The sequence below is a fragment of the Vanacampus margaritifer genome, chromosome 8 (genome assembly GCF_051991255.1).
Source record: "Vanacampus margaritifer isolate UIUO_Vmar chromosome 8, RoL_Vmar_1.0, whole genome shotgun sequence".
Taxonomy (NCBI): domain Eukaryota; kingdom Metazoa; phylum Chordata; class Actinopteri; order Syngnathiformes; family Syngnathidae; genus Vanacampus; species Vanacampus margaritifer.
This window is the reverse complement of record NC_135439.1, coordinates 12,125,164-12,152,252: the sequence shown is the minus strand read 5'-3', so window position 1 is coordinate 12,152,252 and position 27,089 is coordinate 12,125,164. Positions and strand designations below refer to the sequence as shown.

General features: G+C 38.7%; 1 protein-coding gene across 1 annotated transcript in view; it reads right to left on the bottom strand.

Moving 5' to 3' along the window:
• The window catches only part of LOC144056411 (guanine nucleotide-binding protein G(i) subunit alpha-2-like), a 51,105-nt gene that overhangs the window by 2,741 nt on the left and 21,275 nt on the right, over window positions 1-27,089 (bottom strand). Inside the window, exons 2-5 of the mRNA XM_077573215.1 lie at window positions 10,729-10,771; window positions 6,256-6,397; window positions 3,942-4,102; window positions 1,575-1,703 (exon numbers count right to left, since the gene is read on the bottom strand). Of these exons, the coding sequence (XP_077429341.1) occupies window positions 1,575-1,703; window positions 3,942-4,102; window positions 6,256-6,397; window positions 10,729-10,771 (475 nt within the window). The remainder of the gene's footprint in view (window positions 1-1,574; window positions 1,704-3,941; window positions 4,103-6,255; window positions 6,398-10,728; window positions 10,772-27,089) is intronic.

Below are 27,089 nucleotides of genomic sequence, written 5' to 3'. Positions count from 1 at the left end.
GCCGTGTTATCCCTCGGCAGTCTTGTCAACACATCCTGGTCCTCTCTTTGAATCCGCGAGCAGCTGCTTTGGAAAAAACATCTTAAAACAGGCGGCGGCATTTTTCAAGCCATTTGACTTATTTATGAAGGTGTGTGCACGCAGGGTGCTCATGTGGAGCTTTCGCAGCTGCTCAAGGTGGAGTGAGGACAGAGCGGTTGTTTGATGGCGCGACGTTGAGGGTAAGCAGTTTTCACAGCCGCGGCTTGGTGGTTCGTTAGAGACGAGCCCCAGGCTGAGTTAGCATACCTCGTTATAACACTGACACACTTTAGAAGGCTTTACGGGTTGCGCGGCCGCGTGTTCTTGTGGATCGGCCGGGCCTCAGCCAAGATAAACAGTCATATTTTGTGGGCCTGCTTTATATTCTCAATCCAGAAGAAAACACCCGGACACAATTATGAGGTTGAATTATTACACACGGATAAATAAATGTATCCGTTGGTACAGTGCGCAGATGTCAGCCATGCGTATTGGAGATACAGCCACGGGTCATAACATTAGGTACACTGGCGCATTCTTGTGAGATTGGCGTCATCGAAACAGTTTTGATTGACGTCAGAGAAGTTTGAATTGAACTATATTTGTTTTAGTTGTGGTGGAAGTTGGCAGCGGTGTGCACTGAATCATACTGACAAGTGTTTCCAATATTCGGGTTGACTTATTTAGATGAGTGGTTCTTAAACTGGTGTATCTAGACCCCCCCCCCGCAGGGTCTGTGAGCCTCATCTCGGGATCTGCAAAATAATTTATAATAAATCATGTTGTATTATTTTAACTCATTCACTCCCAGCCATTTTCACTGAAGCAACCCCCTTCGCTCCCGGCTGTTTTATTGGATTTTGCAAGGCCCACAGAATATTGTGTTCTATTGCTATAAAAACATGGAACTTACCAAAAGAAAGATGAGAATCTCTACTTTCATCGGGGAAAAAAAGGATATTTTTATCTGTTTCCATTTTGAAGCAATTAGCATTAGAATATAGCTAAGATTAATCATTATTCACAAATCTGTTGAAAACACTGGCAAAAAGAGCTTGTTGCAACTGGTTGATCTTTTATAATCCGCTGCCACCTGCTGGCCGTTTTTTGTAAGGTCAAAAGGTCAGAGGCTGCATTAAAGCCTTCTCTATGCTCTAGCACAATAAAACATAAAAAAAAAAAAAAAACATAAATACGTTTTTGAGACCATGGCAATATTTAAAATAGAATGTTGTTATACGTTTTTGTGAGCAAATTAGTTAAGTAGCATTTTAAATGGGGATTTTGTGTGTAAAACTTTCTGGGATTGCTCATGTCAATTTTTTTTTTTTCATGTAAGGGCGAGAGAAGAAGTGTTTAATAAGTAGCCTGGCCAAGTCTGACATTTCACACTGGGGAAGCATCCCTTTGTGTTTGTTGACGATGTTTGCTGACCGCAGTATTGTATTGTAAGCAACGTCACACATCGCTGCGTTACTTTGTTACTCCTGCGTGAATGACTGACTTGAGAGCATTATATAGATTAAAGTGCATGGGTGTAGTGAAAGTCTTACTTGAAGTGCAGGTCTTTAAAGGTGAAGTGTGTTTCCACAATGCCCGTGGTCTTGACTCGGGTTCGCAGCACATCTTGCTGTGTGGGGATGTAATCAGGCTTGGCTATCCTCTCCAAGTCGTTCAAATAGCTGGGGAAAGTGAAAAGGAAAAAAAATAAAAAACTGATTTAAAATTCAGCATGTTAGGTGAGGTTGGTTGGACAGGAAGGTGTCTTCAAGTGAAAAGCCCCGCATGCTCTCTCACACAGGCCTGAGAAAAAAGCAGAAAGGAGCTCAAACTGGCTGAGCAACAACATTGGCAAGACACTGACCAAACAGTCAGGTTCAAATTTATGAGCCAAATGCAGGAGTGCATATTTACCTGCAGTGATTACACAACAGCTCCCAAATAGAGAGTGAAATGTGCTTCAAAGGGGGATGTTAAATGTAGGTAAAATTATATATATATATATATATTTAAAAAAAAAGTACAATTAATTTACCTACATTAGTTAATTATTTTTTTTATGTAAAATAAAATAAAATAAAAAATAAATGTATATATGTAAAACTATTTAACATCTTTTTTTTTTTTTTTTACAATAAACATTTAATAAATTACATATGCATATAAATGAATACATTTATTTTAACCAACCAATTTCAGGAAATAAACAGTTACATTATTGCAACAAAAACAGCTTATTTTAATAAAATAATTTATCATAAAAAAAAAATATATATATATATATATATTAATGACAACGTACCGGTTATTCAAAGAAAAATAAATACATGAATGTCTATGTCTGTTAATAATAGAACAATTGTACACTATAAATATGTGTTTAACTGAAATGGCTATATTTTAATTAGTTGACAAAGTTTATAATGCATTCGACAATAACTAATTGTAATTATGATTTTTTATTTATTTATCTGAAGCCTTTGATGCTGTTAATTATAATATCTTACTTCAGAAACTGTTACATTATGTTTTTTTCTGGAACTAAACATACACATGGTTTGCGAATTCTATTCATGATAGGCAAAAGTTTGTGTGCATGAATGGATGGTCATGACACTGTGCCATGGACATGCGAAGTACCACAGGGTTCTATTCTGGGACCTCTGCTCTTCCATTTTTATATTAATGACTTGTCGGCAGCCTCTTCCTCTTTCCTATCCTCTTTTCAGACGATACTAACTAAACTACTTAATGTAAACTCTTCTTCGTTTGTGTCTGCATGACTGCATTATACTGCCCCCCTGTGGCCAAGGCGTGCATACCAGAAGGAGCACAAAGGCTGGAACGGATTAATGGAATTTCAAAAGGGGACCGCATGATTTCAGCTTTGGCTGAAAGGTGTCATAATGTGTCGCAGGCTTTGTGTATTAAACACAGATGAGCACTAATCCCTGTTGCACAGCAAGGAAACCAAGATGAGTTTCTTTTATTCCTGTTTTTTTTTCTTCCCTCGCCCATTTCAGACAGCGGCGCAACCTTCATCACCAGCAACCTCTCACTATTATTACCCTAGGTGCTCTGTTATTATACTTCCACTAATGGAGTGCTTAGAGATGGGGGTCACTGAGGTAATTCAGATATGAGGATGCCTGATCTGACATGATAACGCAAGCAGAAGCCATGCAATGTAAATGTACAGATTACACCCAGAAGCGAGAGAAAAAAAAAAAGAGTAAATGTACAGATTACTATGGAAGCGTAGCATTCATTTGAAAAAAAAAGAAAAAAGTCCTGTTTTTTTAAATAATTTTTTTCCCTTTGTTTTTCTGAATACTTTTTTTCTGTTTTTTTAAATAATTTTTTTCCCTTTGTTTTTCTGAATAATCTTTTTTCTGTTTTTTAAAATATTTTTTTCCCTCTGTTTTTCTGAATAATTTTTTTTCTGTTTTTTTAAATATTTTTTTTTCCTCTGTTTTTCTGAATATTTTTTTTGACAATTTTTTTTTCAGTAAAACTGAAAAAATATTCAGAAAAACAGAAAGAAAAAAAATTACTCAAAAAAACAAAGCAACCCCAAAAAATTAGTCAGAAAAACAAGAGAGAAAAAACACAAAGCAACCCAAAAAAATTAGTCAGAATAACAAGAAAGAAAAAAAAATACTCAAAAAAACAAAGCAACCCAAAAAAATTAGTAAGAAAAACAGGAGGTTTTTTTTTTCCCCCAAGTGAATGCAATACGCTTCCGTAGATTACAAAGCAAAAACTGAGAATTTTGAAGGATGATCACATTTATGCTTGTTAGGTTAATTAAACACTCGAAATGTATTTCGCTATACAGTACGTGCCCTGTGATTGGCTGTAATCTGCCTCTCACCCAGTTAGCTGGGATATCCAACCGACTAGATGAAATGGTCACTCACTAGGAAGCCGAGTCATTGAGCTGGTACTCTCGGGCTCGTGTGAAGCAGCTCTGGACGCCGCCGTCGGCCCACAGTCGCTGGATGACGTTTGACAGGTCGTCCGGCAAGATGCCCTGCTCCTCGGCGGCTGCAGATAGGGCAAACAGTTGGCGGGCGTCGTCCTGACAACACAAAACAAACACATCAAATTACTGCTGAGGCATTGCAGGATGACATTCTCGGGGATGAAGAGATGCGGAATTAACCTTAATGAAGCAATATGAGCACGCAATCAGGACTAATGATGCTTTTCAAATCAAGAATGAGAGTATAGCGGGGGGGGGGGGACCTTCCGACTGTTGCCTCAATTGGATTTACTATGCGTCCTTATGAACGGACCGGGCTGCACTGAGAGACTGAACCAATTTGTTTCTGTATCAATCTGTCAAAATAAGTGTTTACGTGAAACTAGTCAAAAATGTTCCGAACTGCTGGATCAAGCACACAAGATATATGTTTTTTTTTTTTTTAATCAATTAAGATGCATCTGGTTGATGCAAAGAAGTGTCCATTTGAACACATCACTGAACTGAAGCAAAAGGCAAGTATTGATAAAAAATAAATAATAATAATCAACTATTAACTTCTTGTGTCAATAGACACCAAAACAATTTGAGGAAATGTTATTTTAGACCATTTATAACAGGTCAAACATATGGCATACGTACAAAAAAAAAAGAGGTGAATTTGTGACTAGTGAACCATGAGTATGAGGGGGATTACTGCAATTTTCTTTAAACTAATATTTTAAAATAATTCAAGGTGTACAATTCTATCAAGTTCTTAGTTCACTAAGTTACATCACCATTTCAGCGTTAACAACTCTCAGCTATTAAAGGGGAAGTCAACCCCCATATTTTTTTAATACACTGTAAAAAAAAACAGTTGGGTCAAAAGTAACCCAATTATGGATCAAAAATTTGACCCAACTTTCTGGGTTGTTTTATATAAAAAGACCCAATTTTTTAACCTAAATAAAGGATCTGACCAATATTTAAGAGTTGTTATACGCTGAAAGACCCATTTCTTCCCTCAAAGTTGATTCAAATCGACCAAAATAGAGGATCGGTCCATTTTGACCCCTAGCTGGGTTATTTTTTGACACTACTGTTTTTACAGTGTATGTTTTATGTAGTCCACTAGCTAAAAAAATATATTCTGACTAATATTGCTCTTGTGGAATATGAATAAAGCAGCAAAATCCACCCGTTTTTATCCATCTGACAGCGGCCATTTTGCCACCCGCTGTCGACATCGCAGCTGCTCAGGGCTCAGTTGACGACCAATCACGGCTTAGCTTGCAAACGTCACATGATCAATCTCAGAAAACCGGCAAGCTGTGATTGGTCGTTACTGAAGCCCTAAGCACCTGTGATGTCATTTTCAGTCGACAGCAAGTGGCTGTACGAGGCAAAATGGCCGCCCCCTGAGATGGATTAAAAACATATGGAATGTGCTGCCTAATTAAAATCCCACAAACGCAATATCAATCAGAATGCCGTGTTTAGACAAGTGGGGGTACATACAACATGATTGTAAATTTGGAAATTTTGAGACGTTACAATTAAAGGAGACGGTCCAACTTTCAACATCTGCAGTGCATCTGTGAAAATGTGCTAGCAGGCTGTCAGTTCTGATCAATTAAGATGACAAATTTAAACAAATGAAAGGAAGTCTTGTTTTTCTATTACAGTTTTAAACTGCGAGTGTGAATACCACATAGCATGTCACAGCAGCACTCTATCATGTTCAATATATTTTCTTCTTTCTTTCTTTACTGCTGAGAGGTATTCATGTATTTTCCGCATCCTTTCAGCGCGTCCCCGGGCGGTCGCCCGTTGAAAGGTTATCCTTTACACTCTCTCGAATAGGCACAGGAACACGTGCAGGGACAGAACATGCAGCACTCCGAAGGACTCGGTCTACGGAACCTACAATACGACACACTTGATTTCCTGGCGGGGACTGTCACGTTTCTCTTTGAGAGAGAATCATCGCTGTGTAAATTCCGCAGCACAAAAATCCCCGGGGCACGATATGAGTGTTAAAGATGAAGGCAAGAGAGCGGCTTTGATGGCGATTAGAAGAGATTATATTGCTGGGCCCAGAAGATAAATGACACTGCGCTGCAGCAGGTTCCCTGAAGATGTGTTTTAACGCCTTATTCTTATGACGCAACAGGTGAGCTTCACATTGCTCGGGCCCTTCCAGCAGCTTGTCATATCATATCCCAGATCAATCACAACATAAGACTGAGTCATGATTAAAGCCCTACCGCCCGTCCAGCCTCCTCGTAGTCAATCTTGAGGTTGGACATGGCTTTGATGATGGCCATGATGGACTGGATGGTGTTGCTGTACACGACCGCTCTGTACTGCTTGCACTCCTCTTCTGAGTAGCCGTCCTCGTGGATAATCCTGTAAAGCAACACCAGAAAGGAGGTTAGAATGCCAAGGAAGCATTAATTTGAATGCATGATCCGACAATGACATTAATGGCATTTTCTTGATGGACAATGGGCGAAATAAATTAACGGGTGGGAAAGTCTCTAGCATGCTGTTTCGATGCCAATTTTGTGGGAAGGCAAAAATACTGCCGCTTGGAGGAGTTGCCACTTGTCATGTTGTGAGACTGAATCAACAGCTCATCTGCTGGTTAAAGCCAAGTCGTGCACTCCATTTTGCTTCAATTGCCTGAAGACGCGATGATTCAACAATCCATTAAACACAATCGACAGAATTCTTACGGATCAATTGGGATGAGGCGCCAAGTCATGGGCTCGGGGATTTAAAGGTGACAGGTTTATATCAAGCTAGAGAACAAAAAAAAAAAACATGGCAGACTAACAAACACGCAAAATGGGACTTGTTGGAGTGTTATGAGCAAATTGGCAAACCCCCTCAATTTTTTTTTTTTTTCAACTGCACTATAAAAAGTAAATCTTGTAAAACAAGATTTTGTTTGTTTTTATTGAAGATATTCCACATGAGCTAGTGTTTGCAGGATTATGCAAAAAAAAAAAAAAGTCTTCTTAATTTCATAAAACAGTGGTGCCTCGAATTACGAGGTTTTTTTTTAGATATGAGCAGTTGTTAGGCTGTTTTTTGTTGTCGCTTTAACTTGCGAGCAAAACTGACTGACTAATTTATTGAACACGCTAAAAATCAATCAATCAATTATACTGTATACTGTTTACTATTTAATTTGATAAACCATTACATAACCACTTTCTATTAAAGTAGCACTAAGGAACTTTTCAACAATAATAAAATATTTTCATAACTCTTCTGATGAAACATTGACTTAAAACTAGTTGAATGGTACCTTTGCCATGGCCTGAGGGGGATCTGTATCATTTTTACTGGCACTAAGCAACTTTGAGGAGGATGGTAGGAACACTGTCACACAAAAAACTACAAATGTGCTGACTGTTTTATGACATACGTCACTTGCCGCTTTACCCATTCATTACAAAGACGGAAGTCAATTTGAACGTCGTGAGCTCAAAAATGACGCAATGTGCTTGTCCTCATGAGAAACGTGGTCTTCCTTCAGGCATAACGTTACCAACTTTGTCCATATGGCAGCGCCATAAATCAACGTAAACTGAAAGTGTTGCTTTTTTAAAGGCGATAAGACAAATAGTTAAGAAATTTTGGGGTGGCCATCAGCCTTGTATCTCATCTCTACATTTAGAACCAATACAAGAGAAAATTGCAGACAGATGACAGTTCCTTGAGGACCATCATTAATATTAGCATAAATCAGACCTTGACACAGAGCACAATGTAGTATAACTATTTTTGCTTCTAAAATTGAATTATCTTTATTCACTACAATGTTCTTGAAGAAAATTTGAGTTCTTTTAGTTGTAAATAGTTTATTTGTATCTTTGCCTATTAAAAGCTTTACAGTATATAAATCACTTTATTTGTTCATTTTGTTGTAGTGGCACCTATTTATGTATTCATTTGTTTGTTTATTATTTATCATAATTTTTTTATTTTTACACCCTTCCGCTTCTTCTTCTTTTTTTTTTTAACTAACCTAGTGGGTCGTGTCAAATTGTCATTTTTAGTATATGTCATGGACCGCTGAAAATTGGATAGTGGGCCACAAATGGCCCCGGGCCGTAGTATGGATAGCCCTGCCCTACATTATTTAAGTTTCCCATCACTGCCTTAAGCAATGGATACTTAAACACAAGCTATGAAGCAACACATTTTGTCTGTCTCTTTTCCATGACTAATCTGCTTTTGTGACATTTTTTGACCACCTCCTTGTATATCCACATTCTGTATTATACTGCCCCTAGAAGGCCAAAGGTCCATTACAATTAATTAATCAATCAATCACAATTAATTAATCAATTATCTCATATTTGTATTATTTTTATGAAGTACAATAAAGTAGAGGGTGCGACAGATGAATGGAGGGAAGGATGATTTGAGATGTGAGCGTGGTCAGCACATTAAAAACTTGTATCTCAAGGCCCCACTGTATCAAAAAAAACAATAAAACCAAGACCATAAACAATGTCACAGTTGTGATATGCTGGAGGTGTCCTGACATGCTGGCCCCGAAATAAACATTCGGTGTTTTCCTACTTCCGAGCGCAGGTGAGGAGACTGACAGGAAGAAGGAGCTGCTAAAATAAGCATCCACTCTGGTTTGTCATCATCCCGAGACCGGCAGCAAAACCAGAATGCTCAATCGTGAGCCATGCACTAAATGAAAGCTCATTAAAATGCAAGCGAGCCCGCTGAGAAGCCACAAGACGGAATAGAAGATTGAAAGCCCCCCCACCCCCCCAAATAATATTTTGTCAAGTGTCGCTTTGATTGGCTTGATTGTGACTCATGCTGCAAACACACCGTCATGTCGTTAACGCAATTTAAAACACCAGCGCACGAAGGATTAACTGTCACATTTGGGGAGGATTTGAAATTGGTTTTCTTGCCGTTGTTGAAAAATATTAGTGTTATATGCTTATTCAGCTGCAGCATACTGTTTTCATTATTGAAAATTTAGTGTTATGTCAAAAACATTGTTAAAATGTATCTGAAGTGCTTGATTAATAAACGTTTTAAATGAATCATTTGTGGATTTTATGATCGCTCACCAAAATGCAGTTCATTTGCATTTCTTCAGTTTATCTTCACAAGTGACAGGTTTAATTGTAGATGTTAAAAGGAATCGCGACTGTCATGACAAGTTTGTTCTATTATTTATTTGGTTGTTACCAACATAACTATGAAGATTCGTTTTTCAAAAATAATTTCCAGTTTAATTCATTTGTAGAATTTTTATTTGAATTGTTATTGCAATGTGAAACGCTCATAAAGAAAACAAGGTAAGCCTCGTAGCGTTCCTAAAGAGTTTTGATCGTCTTCTTTAGGAACGCTACGGAGACTTACCTTGGCTTTCTTAGGCGTTTCATATTGTTCGGCATAGAGTCAGCCGTCATTTTACGTCACTACGCACCGAATGTGTTGCCACGTAGATAACGTAAGTCCAAATAAAGTTTCTACAATATGTATTAAAATGAAAATGAATAAATCTCATAGTTATGTTAGTAACAACCAAAAAGATAATACAGAGCAAACTTGTCATGGCAGTTGGGGTCCTTTTAAAGGATTTTAGTATTGCTAAAATATAAATTAGCTCATTTATGAGCACTTCCAAATGCAATTATCATAGCAGGGACATTCCTTGGCATGAGCCTCAGGGGAGGAGGAGTCCAATCTACGGGCGAAAAACTCTTTCAATGATTACATTTGCATTTTTGTTCAACAACTGTAATTCAAGTAGATACATTTAATGAGTTTGATATTAATTCATGGTTCAGTTGCCTTTATTCTGGCATAAAACCAAAACATTTATGTATAGTAAATATGATATCGCTAATTGTAATTTAGATTAGTTTATTGCTCCTGGGAAGAGGATCTTATTTTTTTTTTTTGCAAATTAAACTGCAATATTGAGCGGGGAAAAATCAATTAGATGAAATTTCAAAAATAATTCAGCTCTATTGTAGACACACAAAGAGACAAGAGTACAATTCGCCAAAGATAAAGCCAATAATGCCAGTTTAACTCTTAACACTTCTGGGATGTCAACTTGTCCAGTTAGGAAGAAAGAACTATTGAGACCCCCCCCGCCCCCGACTGTTGATCAAATGGGACGGAGTAGTGGTTAAGAAGAGGAAATTAAAAAAATATTTGTAATATTTTTATAATATATATTTATAATAAATAAATATTTAAAAAAATCTTTTAATATGTATTTTTTTTTCACATCAGTTATTCTAGTTAAACTCCTTTTAAAATGTACTTAGAATTTCTGAGTGCATCAACCTTTACTAGGCTTTTTCAAGTAAATATCACTCCCCATTTTTTTTTTTTACAGTGTAGCTTTCTTTCTACTTGTCCTAGATGGGCTGGCTGGGTTTTGCACTTTTTTTCCAGAGCCGCTAGGGGTACGAGGTGGTATCTAGAAAAAGCCACAGTTGCTCAAGCAGGATACGGTGTGTGTGTGTGTGTGTGGAGGAGATAGCGGGAGACAGGCCAGGACGCCAGGAGAGGGCCGTAGGAGGACAAGCAACAGAAACAGGAAGTGCTTCAGTTTGTTCTCATACTCGACAAACTATATAATCAATAAAGATTTTCAACTGAAACACTCTTTTCAGGTCAGCAGAGTGATCTGACGGTTGGCACGTCGGTCTCACAGTCAAATAAAAGGCACTCACTTCATCTGCTTGACAATGGTGCTCTTTCCAGACTCCCCAGCACCTGCAAAGAGAACAAAAACAGGCAACGCTTAAAAATACGCTCCTGTTAGACAGGAAAATGTAAACAGTGGAGCCGAGAGGCCGTCTCACATCTGGAACGTCTGTCCGGCTCCCCTCCTTCTACCTCCCTGCTCTCATTTACATCCTGCTCACTGAGACATCCAACACAGTACCACCCAGCTGACACTTTAGTATGAATTTTAAACGCACCTTTGGCCAGTTTTAAGTTCACAGCGGAAAAGTCCCCCAACCATCACGTTGTACTCTTTTCATTTCCGACAAGTCACTTTATCATTTTGATTTTAATGGCGATGCCTCGGACTGACAGGGCTTTTCTTACCCTCTGCTATGTTTACTCTAACAGCCCGAGGCGACCTGAGGGAGCTCATCTGCCACAAGGAATCCAACACTGCACGTACGCACGCACGCACGCACGGGGCTTCCTGTCAGTGCGCCGACCCAGGGTAAAGTCCCTCAATGGATCCTACTAGCATGCAACATCCACAGGGAAGCCTCTGGGTAGAAATGGGCCAGGATGCTTCGCACATACAGCTGTCAGCTTCAACTTAGAAATGGAATAGAAGCTCAGACCGCTCTGCCCGGCTAGAAATGCAGTATACACTTTTTTTTAAACTAATATCAGATGGAATTGACTTTAAATGCTTGGATGTCACATGGGATTAAGTCACAGACTTCAGTGAATTACGAGCTCCAATAAAAGAGCAGTACCGATGTATCGATCAATGCTCAGACATTGTCAGCGAGGTATTAATATGATGTTAGGCGTTTACTACTGTGGTTGTTGTTGTTTGCGGTGGCGTACAATTGCATTGCATCATCAGAAACTGATAGCTGCTTCTTTCAATATTTCACCCTCCCCAAGACAACAAAAATAGAAGAAACACTACATCTAAAGAATTTTTTTTTCATAACAAGCAGCGTTCACGTACACAGTGTTCCAATCTTGTTTTTGTGGAAAACATTGGAAAAATATCTGTGAAATAATACAAATTGGTTGTTTTAACTGCACAAACCTATGAGTCATTTCAGCAGAAGAGGACAGTGGCTGACTTTTTCAGACTTTTCAGGAGTGAGATGAGATCGGTGGAAAAGATTGGCGGCAAAGATCGGCCTATTTTTAAGGGATCGGACGATCACTGATCCACCAAAATTAGGCCGATAAATCTCCAGGTCATTCGATCGGTGCACCCTCATTCGATACCACTTTTTTCAGACCGATACTAGTACGAATACAAAACTCTCGAGTAATCATCGATACCACTAGTACTTTTGATACATAAAAATAAAATTGAAAAAAAGACAGATCATTTTCCAAAAATATCCAATATAGCATTTTCCTGTTCTTCTCATTTTTAGTTCCTGATCGTAAAATGGCCAAAAGAGTAACAATATCTTGAAGTAAGGCTGGGCATTGGCCTGATACTTGGTATCGGTACTCGCTCACCACAAAAAAAAATTGATTCTTATTAGGGGTGTCCTGATACACGCTTTTCTTCTTTTTTTTCTTCTTTTTTTTTAAGCATGAAACGTTAGAAGAGGCTTGATCAAGTGATATTATTCAAACAAATAACAGTATGACTCATTTTTTCCAAACTTTTGGGTTACATAGGGCTGCTTCATAGCAGATTTTGGAGATAGACAGACATAATCCGATACTCTTTTTTTTTCCTGCTATTACCGGACTAATGTCAAGATTGGATCAGGACACCCATAATCCTTGTTCTCTTTAATAATAATAAGAATGAGAATATATTATGCAAAAATTACGGATACAGTTCTTGTGGAACTCATTATAAGCATGTGCAGATGTACCCAATGTTGTACACGTACAATCTGCTCGCCAATAATTTTCACACTCCTCCATTTTCTGAACAGCCAGAAGGCCATATTGCTAAGCAGGTGGGGACGAGGCGAAACAAATGTTCCACGCGAGTGGCAGCATCCCTTCAGCGTCAACTAAAACTGTCAATTGACTCAATGATGAAAACGAGTAATAAATACAATGCCGGCCGGTTGAATGGAAATATGAAGTTTATTATTTAGTCTGACCGTGGCGGCAAATGGACAGCAAGCCAAATAGCAGCTTCTGCTCACAATCATTCCGCTGAAATATTCGCATGGAGGAAATGAGCTACCTCGCTCGAGTGCAGCCATCAACAATTCTGCGTCTAATTGTTTATTTCGTTGAGGGACTAATAGTACAGGATCCTCATGAGCGGGAACTTGCCAAGACATGCCTGGCTGAAAATAATGAAAAATAACTGTTGGCTGGTTAACAGATATCAACAGTTCAGTTCTGTGTTGAAACCTGGATTTTTGTTAAAATTATTATTATTATTGTTATTATATTATTGTAATATTGGTTATTATTCTGGTTAATATTGCGTTAGTGGAATAAGGCTGCCATTTTGCCACTTGCTGCAGGGTGAAAATGACATCACAGTTGCTCAGCTCTCAGGTAACAACCAATCACAGCTCAGTTTCAGAAAACAGGCGTGCTGCGATTGGTCGTTGCCTCATCTTCAGTGGCAAGTGGCAAAATGGCCGCCCCCTGAGATGGATAAAAACAGCTGCATTTTGCTGTATAACTCACATTCCACAAATGAATGTCATAATTAGACTAGTGAGTTCACAAATAACATATTATTGTCAAGAAATGTTTAAGGTTGACTTCCTCAAAAAAAAAGTATACTTAATTGAGTGTTAATTTTCCAATTTAATCCATAGTTCATAAAGAAAATTGAGTCGAATGCCCATTTTCAAGAATGTACTTTTTTTTTTTGTAATCATGTATTTATAGAGAGAAAAGTACAAGTCCAGTGCTGATGTGTACGTTCTAAATATTTCATTCACTTGTGAGCTGGAAGTAAAAGGCTCCCAACAATTGCACATGAGCGTGTGCTTTAATAACAATGCGTAGGCTTTCCTGAAGGACCGAGCTCATTTGGTTCCGTGACTGAAGGAAAGGCACATTTCGTATGAGGGCTGGGACTTGATACAAAATGAGGAGTGTCTAATGTGATATGAAGGAGCAATTCCACTCAAGGATCAGGGCGATTAGCAGATGCTTGGGGTTCTGTGCCAAAAATCTGTGATACGAAATGTGACAGCAGGACCGATAGCGTGTGCTTTGCTGCATTAGCTCCAGCTGCAGCGCTATTTATTAATGGTAAATAACTACATATGACCTTTTTGTGTGTGCGTACTTCCAAAAGACTAAACTACACATTAGGGCAACATCAAGACCAACTTGATTTTTATTGAAAATGTCTCAGTTGAAATCGAAATGTAGTGAATAATAACAAGTTTGGGGCTGTTTGAGTGACAAAGTCAGGTGCATTTATTCATTAGATTAGGTTCAAGTGTGCATATGGATGTCTGCTTTCAGACAGTTTATCCCACCAGACGTAATGTATACATATGCACCAGAAGAGTTTCTCAAAAGGACAAATACATTTTAACGTGTCTAGTGCACCTGAAATTTGCCCAAAATGGCTGCTTCAATCAAAACAAAAAGGTCGACTTCCTGTTTAATTTCGGGCAAGGCTTCTTGAGACGTTTTTGTGCATCCTGTTATGATAGTCCAGTCCACCCAATTTCATGTTGATCGTGAAAATGATTCACAGACTTTTTTTTTTTTTTTTTAGTTTTCAAGGGGGCGCTATTGCAAGAGTTTTGGCTTTTCAGGAGTCTCTTAAATATACAGGAAAATGCCCTGACAAAAATTGTCACCAAAAAAGCCAAAAAATTAGCTAATCCAAAAAAAAGTGTGAAAAAAGATTATGTCCTCCCTGTGGAATACAAAACTAAGACATGTACCAGAAGAAAAAAAAAAGATTGAAAAAAACAAATCCACTGTTCATCCTTAACTTTAAATAATAATGTTATTCTTTTATCTTTCTGTAGCGCCCACTAATTGCATCGGCATCCCGCGACCAGCCTCGCAAGTTTACCCTGCATTAGGACCCCGGGATGAAATAAGCGCGCGTGTCGTTTTGGGCAGCCGTTGACCCATCCCGATGGGGCTTGGTGAGCCCGCACACAAAGGCTGCAGTGTGGGCCCCTGCCAGCAGAGAACACAGACCCGCTGTTGATGTCGTGGCCTTCATCATTCCAGACGCTGCGTTGGCTCACACGGGTTCCTCGCACTTTTCAAGATCATTCATTTGCTGCTAGTACAGACCTTACATGACATGACGGAGAAGTACAAGGGAACAGAGTGTATTAGATAAAGGATTCATAAGTACGTGCTCTAACCAGAGCGGGGGTGGATTGTAAAGTTTGACGACAAGCATATGGTGTATATGGGAATTGCAGAAAATGATCAGACAAATCTATATAAGGAAACATGTTAACTGCTAGAACATGACTTACTATTGGTAAGAATGAATGTTTTATACTTAAAAAGAAAAAAATAATCATTTATTCAAGCAATGCAGTGCCCCAAAATTCCTTTACGGTACGACATCAATGAGATTTTGAAAAAAAATAAATAAATCTCAAATTTCAAATTTTAGGCAGAGAACAGTGGCAAGTAAATTGGTGCTTCAAAATGTGAACCCTGCACCATGAATTGCTTTCATTGAAGTAAAAATTGGGGGAAACTGTGAGTAAGCTATATCAATGCATAATTTCATAAAGCCTCTAACACAATCCCATGTCTAGTATCTTATAACGTCTATAATCTATTAGTATAGTGTACATACTTTATACCAGGTCACTAACTGAGATCTCCTGATGTAATCATACATTACATTTAATGTCATACATTAAACCCTGAAGGTTTGTAAAAGTAGAGCTTGATGAGTGCTACTTTTCTCATTCTAAATAATTGGATGAATATTTAACTTCTCCTACTTTGTCGTCCATCTCTTCTGTTCCTGCAAGGGAGCGATAACTCAGCAAGTCTGTGCTTTTTTTGTATTGTGAAAGTTGCAAGAGTCGACGTGACCTTAAACGGACAACTAATAGCCTGATAAGATAAGCCATCGCGACGCATCACCATGTGAATGCAAATCCTAATGATGAGCTGGTCAGCATTTTGCAAGATAGCCTCTGACCTCTGTTTCATTAGTTAACATCTTTTCAGCAACTTAATGATTGGCAATTTGTTGCGTGTGCAATGAATAGCTGCATAGTGACGAAAACCTATTCAGTCACTATACAGAACTATAAACCACTGCTTCTCAATTAGTTTGATTCATCTCCATAACATCCTTTTTAATTCTCCAAGTCAATTAAGTTAATTGTCCATCTTTTCCCAAACCTCCGTCGTCACCCGTCTACATTCAAGTATCAATAGCGCGCAGGCTGCCAACGAGCTCCACATCGGAGGCCCTCCAAGTGACACAAGCACCACTTTCCTTCTGTAATCCTACCAAGGAGGAAATAGACACCCAGCTGGCACATAAGACTTATGAGCGTATACGCAACATAACTGTGGTTTTGATAGATGGCGACAAAGAAATGCAGTCAACAGATGGCTCGGGTGCCCGGGGGCAAAGAGCAAGTCTTGACAGCTCACTGACAACTGCTGCCAAAGAGACGAGATCATATCTACTCGGAATGACACAAAGGCAAGATTGATCAAGACAGAAAGAATAAATGAATGTTTGATGTCTTTCATTGATGGCATTTCTGCTGCTCCACATTTAACCAGAAATGATGAAAAAACAAGAGCACTCCGTTGCGGGCAGACCACCGTCAAAGATGAACAATAATGGAAAATTGGGACTACAGAAGTCTCTGTTATAGGTGCAGTTGTGTTCAGAATAATAACGGTGTTTAACTTATTCACTCCCAGACATTTTCACCGAAGCAACCACCTTCGCTCCCGACTGGTTTACTAGATTTTGACAGATTTTGCAAGGCCCACAGAATATTGTGTTCTATTGCTATAAAACCATGCAACCTACCAAAAGAAAGATTAGAATATCTTCTTTCATCAGGAAAAAAAGTACATTTCTATTTGTTTCCGTTTTTCAGCAATTAGTATTAGAATATAGCTAAATTTCATCCTTATTCACAAATCTGTTTAAAACAGTGGGGGAAAGAGCTTTCTGCAACATGGCCCTGGTTGAGCTCTTATACTGTGCTGGCCGCTTTTGTAATAACTGCAATTGTTTCAAGCATTCTCTTCAGTTCAGAAGCTGCATCAAAGCCTTCTTTAGTCTAGCATTAAGACAAGCATTTAAAAAACGTATAAATACGTCTTTGGGGGCATGGTAATATTTAACTAGAACGTATTTATACATAAAAAAAATAGTGGCTATTCCCTAAAATACATAACAGATTTTGTTAAATACACACACTTCATAGGACAAAATATCAAAGGACAAAATATCAAAGGCAAAATGTGTTTACAGAAAAGACAAAGTTCCCAGGAATAGCAGTGGCTGGGTTAAACAGTCAAATGTGTGCAATTGCTCTATTGTTCATAATACTTAACAAACAAACAAACTGATCCTAACTGAAAAATGCTTCTATTCTATTTTTCAAAACAAAAACAAAATATTCCAGTTAAGAGGTTTGCTACATCAGGATACATCAACACATTGCACAAGGCCAAAGTCAGAGTTCATACGTTTCAGAAAGTCTTAGCTAGACATTGTGTTCAAAAAGTGCGTTTCAACACTAAGGTTATGAAATTGGGAAACCGGACAGATTTTTTTGGGGATTGTTGCTCCAGCATATTCCAAGTTTTCACAAATCTCAGATCAGCTGGAATCAATGAATTAACTGTGCTTATGGGGCAAAATAGTTTTGAAATGGAATGATGGATAAAAACAAGCATCAAATAGGATTGCTGTTTTTTTTTGTTTTGTTTTTACCTTTAAGGCTCCACTTAAATGTAGAGCAATGCAATTTAAGAGTACAACGGCAAAAACTGACTTCCATTAGCGATAAGAAGCAAAGTTGAAATGACATGCAAAGTGATGCATGGAAGGTAGGACAGCGAGGGTCAAGAAAATCGTCAAGCCTGGCGTTTTAGTCCTGGGAGAAGATGGTGACGGAATGTTGTGATGAGTGAGGCGGAAAGCTATTAATCTTGGGAGACAGTGGAGGGAAGGAGGAGGCTGAAAGGTGAAGGAGAGAGAGAAAGGGACGGCCTTTGGAGACCCTGATGGGACACTTGAGGGAGGTCCCGCAGTGAAGCGGCCAAATCAATGGCACTGGAGGAAGAGTCTCATAGAATTGTTTAACCCCTTGCTTTGCAAAGGGCTTACTAAAAATGTCGACAAACTTATTTGGCTTTGAGTCGAGCTGCGTTTTCCTCCTAAATTCTGAATGTTCTTTGACAGCGCTGTGAGGAGGGATGTCTCGCGGGCCCACCAGATGGAGCAAATTCATATTGAATGAAGGGGGTGCCAAACAGAAGGATGCTGAAGGTCTGCTGACCTCTCAGCTGTTTTTAAATGTGTTTACACGTTCGGACCCGTTTGGTGTTGGAACATATTAAGCAATACAACTTTTTCCCACTAATAAAATAAGACTAATTTGTGTGTAGTGGTGGCAAACTTTCAGAATACACTGTCAGTTTTTTTTTGTGGGGGGGGGGGGGGGGTAAATTGTCTGATTTTAATGAAATACATAAACTATCAGTACTAGAAGCAATCAGTTATTGACTGTTATAAAGTAATACAAAAAGTCAGCTTAACGCCCAACAAATAACTCAAGAATAAAGATGCCGGCACCGATATTCAGCATTTTGACGAATATTGGCATGGGCCTCCCTTTTTTTTCTTCTTCTTTTTTTTTTTTTTTTTTTACAAAATGTGATGTATGATAATAGTAATTTAAATTTACATGTTGCGTTCACTTCACAGAACTGTTTATTAAAATTTTATATTTAATTTTATTTAATAATTTAATAAATAAAAAGCTTTATAAGCAATACTGCTGACCCTGGACCTCCTGCACCTCCTTTTTTTTTTTTGCGAAATTAATAAAAAAAATTAGCACTTCAAATATTTTGACATTTAGAAAACTTTATTTACTGTACAAAGGGGAGCTACTTGTTCAAGATTTTATTTATGACTGAGCGCTTCTTGAACTTTTGGGTAGAATTTTGGAAACAAAAATGTCTACTGTCAAAAAACATCAACATTTCGCAAATCTAAAAAAATTGTTTAGTTTGTATTTTTTCCTATTTTTACATCAATATTTTCCCTTTTAGTAAAAGTGAGCGTCAGCTCCAAATATTGGTTATCAGCCTGTCCTTGACTACTAATCAGTAACAGCTGTAAAAAAACAACAACAAAAAAACAAAACAAAACAAAACACATCGGTCTATATTTATTGTAGAAACCCATGTCTTTGTGTCTATTTGTCCTCGCTTCACTTTAACACCTTCTGCCTTATAATTTAATCAGGCCCTGGGCTTGCAAGCATCTGGCAGGGCCAGGATTGTAATTGTGGTAATCTAAAATGAGAGTACACTTGTATCAGGGTACTCAAATGTAATCTGTCTGCATTCACAAACAGGAACAGTTATTTCTCAAACATGCTTTCTATATGGAGAAAATCAGACGATCAGTAGTATTATACTAAAGATAACTTAAAAATGATAAGGTAACCACCCGGTGTGTTTAATTCAGCCTTAATCAAGTGAAATTACATTTAGAATAGATTTTTCCAAAGCACCCCATCATATTAGGAATTCATTGGTTAGTCTTAATGGCCATCAGGAACACACACTGAGATTTTGCTATTGTTTTTAGGCTTTGGATTTAATTTGAAATATTGTTTGGGGAAACAATAATTAAATTGGCAGCAGGTTGCTCAATTATGGGGCAACAGGTTGTTCATTTATGTGGCAGGCACCGTTATTGTTGGGTGCCATGAAAAGCCCATTAAAAGCATGATCCAGCCCGTGAAGCAACTTGTCTGTTGTGCCGTGTCGTGGCCCGACAGGCAGATCTGTAATGGTTATTCCTTGCTGCATCATGAACTATGGAAGACTGCAAATGTATGGCTGTTGCATAATATATACAGCCATTTGCCGCCATATTCCCCACACCCCCCCCTAACCCACCCACCATTGTACTCAGGCGTGCACATCGACGTGTTCAGTCATAAAGGATCGGGCATGTGCATAATGAATAATGGATAGTGCCATCAGAAAATAAGCTGGGGAGGAACCGTGGTGCGAATGTTTACTTAATAGCAAAAGCAATAACTGTCAAGTTCATTCATATTTTAATTAGGCATGGTCAGCGCTTCAACCGCTTAACAGTAATGAAGAATTGATTATACGGTGGTGTTTTGACTTACACGTTTAATTCATTCCATGACCAAAATCGTCTTTCCCTACGGAAATGTATGGAAATGATGTTAGTCATTTTGGTTGGTGCGCCGAGGCCACCAGGTGGCAGTATAATACAGACATAAAGACACAAACGAGGATGAGTTTCACAACTACAGTAAGTGACTCAGTAAGGTGCAATAATATTAGCGGTTTAATTTGACTGCTGCCTGTTGTGAAGTGAGTCGAGTTCCCGAGAATTCGTATCTCCAATTTTTGCCCGAGATTCAATGAAAAAAAAATAAAAAATGGAAAAGCAATTGTTCCTACCTTGAAAAGTTAGCAAGTCAGGTCACTCGCAAGTCACAGGTCACGGTACCACTCTATTAGGCTATATATTACCGGAAAAATAACATTTAAATTGATTTGCTAGTGGTAGACAGTGAAAATGAAGAAACTGAAAGTGACATGCAGAGATTAGGCAAATGAATCAAATATGCATCCCAGATTAATGAGACCTCAGGATTTAAGACACAACTAAAGTTTAAGCTCTATGCACCTTGATCTTTGTGGCAGTCTACAACGTCACCAGCCCGTCGGTCCTGTCTGGTATAATTACTGAAAGTGAAAGGCCATCGATCAAAGAGGTGGGCCGAGGCGAGCAAGGCTGCTTCTGATGACTGGCCTTCTGACAGGCCGAAAAATCAGATGTTGTCCCCGGCCTTGAAGTCTGCGGACATTAAAGGACCCAATAACCAAGCGCAAGGCCACGGCTAACATCCTTCAGCGCTTTTGCACACATTTCTGTTAAAAGAACTGTGACTTTGAATTCTATATCATATGAAACCTTTCACAGACATGACATTTAACCTGCCTAGACTTGGACCTATGTTGTGTTGGAGGCGAGATCTTAAGCCAATTTAGACAAGCCCCCACCAACTGTATGGTTCGGTATGCGCTATGCAGCACACATTTCAACATAGCGAAAGGTTAACAGCCATCGCGACTACTTCCTGTTGGTGACAAGCCAACACACCCATGTAATTAAGAGCCCTTTATACCCTTAAAGTGTATCATTATCAAAAAACTGTTACGGCTAGCCCTAGCCCAATAAACTGGCAGACCGTCAATGCAACACAATACCGATCAATAAAAGATGTATTTTTTACGCTAGCAGTATTTTTTGGGTCATATTTTGAAGAATTTTGTAATTTGCGAATTAGATGGTGTCTATCTTGCCTCGAAAGTTACGACCGGGCCATTGTTCATCACTCAGAGGTCATTTTCGACGAAGTACCAGTACCAGTTTTTCAACTGCATTATAGTGAGGCTGTTTAAGTGTGAAAATAACTCACTTTTTTTTTTTTTTTTTTTTACTTGAGTGCTGAGTGTGCCTCGTACGAAGCACTCAAAATGAAACAACGGCATAGACCACGACATTCAACAATCTCTTGGGAAAAAAATTGTTGAGTGAACTCGCTTTTATTTATTCATAACACACTGCAGGAAGGCTTGATTTAAAGCTTTATTTTTTTTTTTTTACCTGCTTCTGAACAAGTTCACCTTTGGGCTCCCATGACGCATTTCTGAATCAAGTTTTCTGAGAACCACCCAGATGCCAATTTTGTTAGAATTCTGCTTCACATCTTCGTCCCAAAAAAAACTGTGTGGAGGCAATACGATTATTTTATAATGAGGAGTCCACTCAATAAATAAATTGTATAAGCTGTTTATTGAAAAAGAAATTTCCAGCTGGGACAGAGGGATAAAGGTTGATTTTAACACGACTTCATGATTGTCTATAAATACAAATATCAAGCATCATTTGCGATGCTAGTTTTCCAGTCTCTTAATGGTCCACACTGACATTCATTTGTGTGACTGCGGTGCATGTGACATTTTGTTGTTTCCGTTATGCATCGTGACTATTAAAAAAAAATGTGTGTACGTGAAATTAAATTCACAAGATGCATTGTAGATTATGACTCATGAAGATGAATGAAGTGCAAAATGTGGGGAAGAAACTGAAGTGAGCAAGAGAAGAATAATGAAGAAAGAAGCCACACTTAACCACAGGAAACCAGAGTTAAGTCTTCCTCTTTATAACTATAGCAACTTCAACGTGTAAGCAATATTTTTTTTGAAAGGCACAGGAAATGAAAAAAAGGGGGAGGAGTAAAATTGGAGGTTTCTCAACAGTTCACACTTCTTCCTCAGAACTTACAAGCTAAAACTTGCATTCAGGAGTTCACATTCTACACCCCTAATTTTGACCTGCCCTACCATTTCATTTACACGCAAAGAGTTTCAAGCAAAATGGAGCAAAGGCCCCACCAATAAGTCCTGAAATCTTGTTGCTCAAAGTAGCAGCAAAACAAAATGCATGTGTTAAGTATACTGCCGTGGGGAATCTCCAAAAACACATTATTTTTATAATGACTTCCTTTGACTGGCTTCAGAAAGCATACCACATCTCAAGTGTTTGTCAACGTGTGGAGAGATTGCAAAATCAAGTGAACTGCCAAACTGCTGACAGTGGGAGGCAATACAGTAGCTGCGAGTACATTGAATTACAGCCTCACATTAAAACATCATTAAAGTCCCTCAACCAAGAGAGACGACGTCATTCATCTTGAAGAAAGTGATCACATACTGAGATGACATCCAGCAATTCATTGTTTTAATTAGATTTTTTTTTGTGTACCGCTGGGATATTTAGGGATGTGCACAGGCAGGGAGAACACCTTGACAAGATCACGCTATCAGACCTCATTATGTCTGACGATGAATCAACACATGTAGTTTGCTTTATGGAATTACAGACAGACCATTGCAGTTGTGGTTGAAGTTTGTTTTTGGATAGAATGGCTTAAAAGACAACATTATAATATTCATGTCGGGTCGAAGTTTTTTTTTGGTTGGACAGCCACATGTACAAGACAAAAAAAGACCAGTCACACAAATATAGACATCTGACCAGCTTAAACCACATTGTGGTCACTGTTGCAGCTTCTGTAGTGGAAAATAGAATACAAGTTTTTCTTGTATGTTGTTTTCGGGAAATACCACACAGTGAGGGTTTCCTCTATGGAAAGCCTTCGAACTGTCCATTCAACTCGCATCACTGTGAAGCAAAATTCAGATGGTTCCCTGAGAAACCAGCCTCACAACACTGATAGTGGTCCAATAACAACCTTGAGTCAAGCTCACAAGTCAGTGGGGCCATGAACTGTGAGCTGACATCCATCAAAAGTACCACATGGCACCATGGAAGGCAAGACTGAATAGCAGGGAAGCTTGCTTTTGGACTCTGTAGATTCCACCCAATGCACTTTCAGAGGGAAGATTCATTGAACAGACATTTTAGGCCTGTTTGGTCTCTTCAGTGTTATTCCAGTGATGATATGGTCACAATTGTCAGCATTAAAATATCTAACCTAAGTATAGCACCGTTTTACATTTCTGACTATTTAAGAAGCAACAAAGCTGTTTTATTGCAACATATTTCACATTAGACACATCTAGAATTGTTGTGTATGATGAATGGCTACTGAAGAGACAGTATCGTTAGCTTAATAGCATAATTGCATGAGTCATTTTTAAATGCTTTCGGAAAACAAGAAAAGACCAGTTGTCTCTATTCAACCATGAACAGGATGAATGAGAATTTACACAGACAAAAAAAAAAACATTTTTACCAATTGGTAGGCTATTTTTATAGTAAGTTAAAAATGACATAGCCAATTATGCTATTAGGCTAACAATAACGTATGATTTAAGGTAAAACCAAATGTAAACACAAAGTGTTCTGAATCACTTAAGTATAGCACCGTTTTACATTTCTGACTATTTAAGAAGCAACAAAGCTGTTTTATTGCAACATATTTCACATTAGACAGATCTAGAATTGTTGTGTATGATGAATGGCTACTGAAGAGACAGTATCGTTAGCTTAATAGCATAATTGCGTGAGTCATTTTTGAATGCTTTCTGAAAACAAGAAAAGACCAGTTGTCTCTATTCAACCATGAACAGGATGAATGAGAATTTACACAGACAAAAAAAAAAACATTTTTACCAATTGGTAGGCTATTTTTATAGTAAGTTAAAAATGACATATCCGATTATGCTATTAGGCTAACAATAACGTATGATATAAAGTAAAACCAAATGTCAACACAAAGTGTTCTGAATCACTTCTTGTGGTGATTTGTAACAATAAAAGCAGGGGATGAAACTTAATCATATTATCTTATACAAATAAAACGATTAAATTATGTTTTTGTCATCAAACGGCGGCTTTAACTGACTCCCTGATGTGTGTTTTCGTCTTCATTATTTGGATTGTGTGCCCGTTTTTGGATATAATAGCACCTCTGAAGACATTAGCGGCGGCTTGGCCTCATTTCCTTTGTGCCTGTCCCAAACTTCCCAACCACACTTTGGGTGTGTGACTCGGTACGTACTCTGCAGGAATACAGAACATTCGCACTCTCACAGAGAGCTCTTTGTGAGAGCACACTGCACCCAAACTAGTGGAGCTAGCAGAGGCCTTGTTGCAGCTTTGTTTGGCTTGCTCTTCCTTTGTTTATTCCGCTTCCTCTCAGGCCGCTCTCTGCAGCTGACCACAGCGATGGTCAGGAGTGAGCAATCAAGTGAGGCGAGGCAGACAGACCAAAATAAAAGCAGTAAGTTTGACTACTGATGCACCTAAATTATAAACACTGATATAATTTATTTTGCGTCATGCCACAGTGATGTAATAACTGGCATCAATCTTCCTGGAAGGTTCTTACTCATCCTGTCAGCAGGGCAGAACATGTCATAAGGTTTAAGCCTCTTTGCCAAGTTGAATTATTAACACCTTTCGCAATAATACCCAAATCTGAAACCTTCCTTTCATTCCCCTTCTGTCTGTGAAATCCTTACTGCTGGTTACGGTGTCAAGCTCTGTTTGCTTTCCAAACATACTCAGTACCAGCGATAATCACTATAGAGACCACAAATCTGAAACCCTAAACTATCAGGGCCTGAATGTCACAGCTAGCTGAAGCTGTCATAGCGATAACGGAGAATACTGCTATCAAACATGAGGGCAAAGATGACACATTGACTGTTATGAAGCCGAGTGGCCAAAACGGTCATTTCCTTGGAGACAGCTTTCATCAAGTTGATGGCCGAAAGAAAAGATGTAGATAAGCTCTTGTTGCCGAGCGCATACAGCTGCTGACTATTTGTCTCTTGTTTGTCCAGGCTGGATTCACTGAGCATGAAGGCTCTTCACGTACACGGGAGGGCGGAGCTACCCTGTGAGTGTGTAACCACGCTCGGATCGATTGATCGCTTGGAAGCTCTGGCGGAGCACTAAAGGGATCAAGTGTCTAGCTCAAGGGCACCTCAGAAGCGTGCGTCAATTAAATGCATGAGCTGTTTTCGTTTTGCCGCCCATATGTAGTGTGACCTTACCAATATTGCAACGTTTGGATGTGCTGTGCACATTTAGCACATTTGTAGGGGAGGGCAAAATCTGCTTTTTAAACACATTTGAGACAATTTCAAGGTCGTGTCAGATGGCACGCATGGCTCCTTTTCTTCATTGTGACACTGACAACACTGAAGCTGAAGAGCTAATATTAGGTCAGTTTGCCTCCTTCCAATCTAGAGTTAATAAGGAACGCTACAGGGCAAAAACTGGAGCACATTGAACCCAGCTGTCGCAGTTTGAAGTCCTGATCTGAATACGTGGCTTGCCGTCATCACGGCTTTGCTGAGCTCTCACAAGCTGAAGGGGTGAAAAAAATACTATGCCGACGCCATGTTACTTTTATGAATGTACATCATGTAAATGTTTAACATTGTCATATTAGCGTGCTTCATTCAGTCAACTGCACCAATATTGGTGCAACTCAGCACATAGCTTCTTCTTTGTCATTAACAAAAGCAATCAAGGCCATCTGTACACCGACCATACTTTCTTTGCGTAAATAATTTCCAATCAACAAACAGTTATTCTTTGTCTTACGCACACGCCCTTGACGCAATTAACACTGTCTATGACGTAATATTGAACAGTCGTATTAGAGGCAAAAGTTAATTGTTTTCAAATTCTTTCTACAAACTGCTTCTAGATAAATTAAAAAACAGTAATCGGAAAATAAATGGTTTTATAATACAATTTATAAAATTTTATCTATCTATTCAATTCATCAAAACAGTACTTTATACACTAATGCATTTTTATGTTATATAAAGGTCATAATTTGATGCTCAAGTAAAGTCTGTCGCCCTCCCCCACGCTACACCGACACCCATGGCTTTTTCCGTCTGTGAGATGACCTTCTGGCAAAAAAAAAAAAAAAAAACGTGGGCAGGCAACCAGGGGAGAAAAATTATATGCCATCCAGTAAACGAATCAGATAGTCTAATCAGAATAATGTTATGAAATCAGAAGGGGAAAGTCAGGGTCCACTGAGCTGTTTATTTTGGATTTTGGCAGCAGCAGCAGCGCCAGCAGCTCAGAGCAGTAACTCGCACTGCTTCTCGGTTCACTTCCTGCCTCACAGGAAACACAGTGCCCCGCCCTTCCTGTTCTCTATGCCTGTATTCACGCATGCACTCTTTCTGATGGCTGTTCAGTATTGCCGCCAGTGGTTCAGAACTGGAAAGAAAATGTATCGCAATAAAGTATATAAAACGATACCTTTTGGTACGCCAACAGTGAAAATCAGTTTATAATTGACACCCACTGAAATGCATTTAAACCCAAAAGATTTTTTAAAAAATGGTAATAAACATTCAATATATTTCTCACAACAACAAAAAAACTGATGGAAATGGGTGGAGAGAATAAATTCTTCCAAAAACTGTTTAGAGAATGTTGAAAACAAATCCGCAAATATGCTAATCCGATGGTGCTGATCCATGAGTACACATAGGTGTGATTGAGTCTGGATATCTCAAGAATTAGTAGGCTGGATTTATTTTATTTTATTAAATTTAACTTCCTGTGAAGAGGTTTTTAGCTCACAGAGGCTTGCCAGACTTTCAGTTCAAC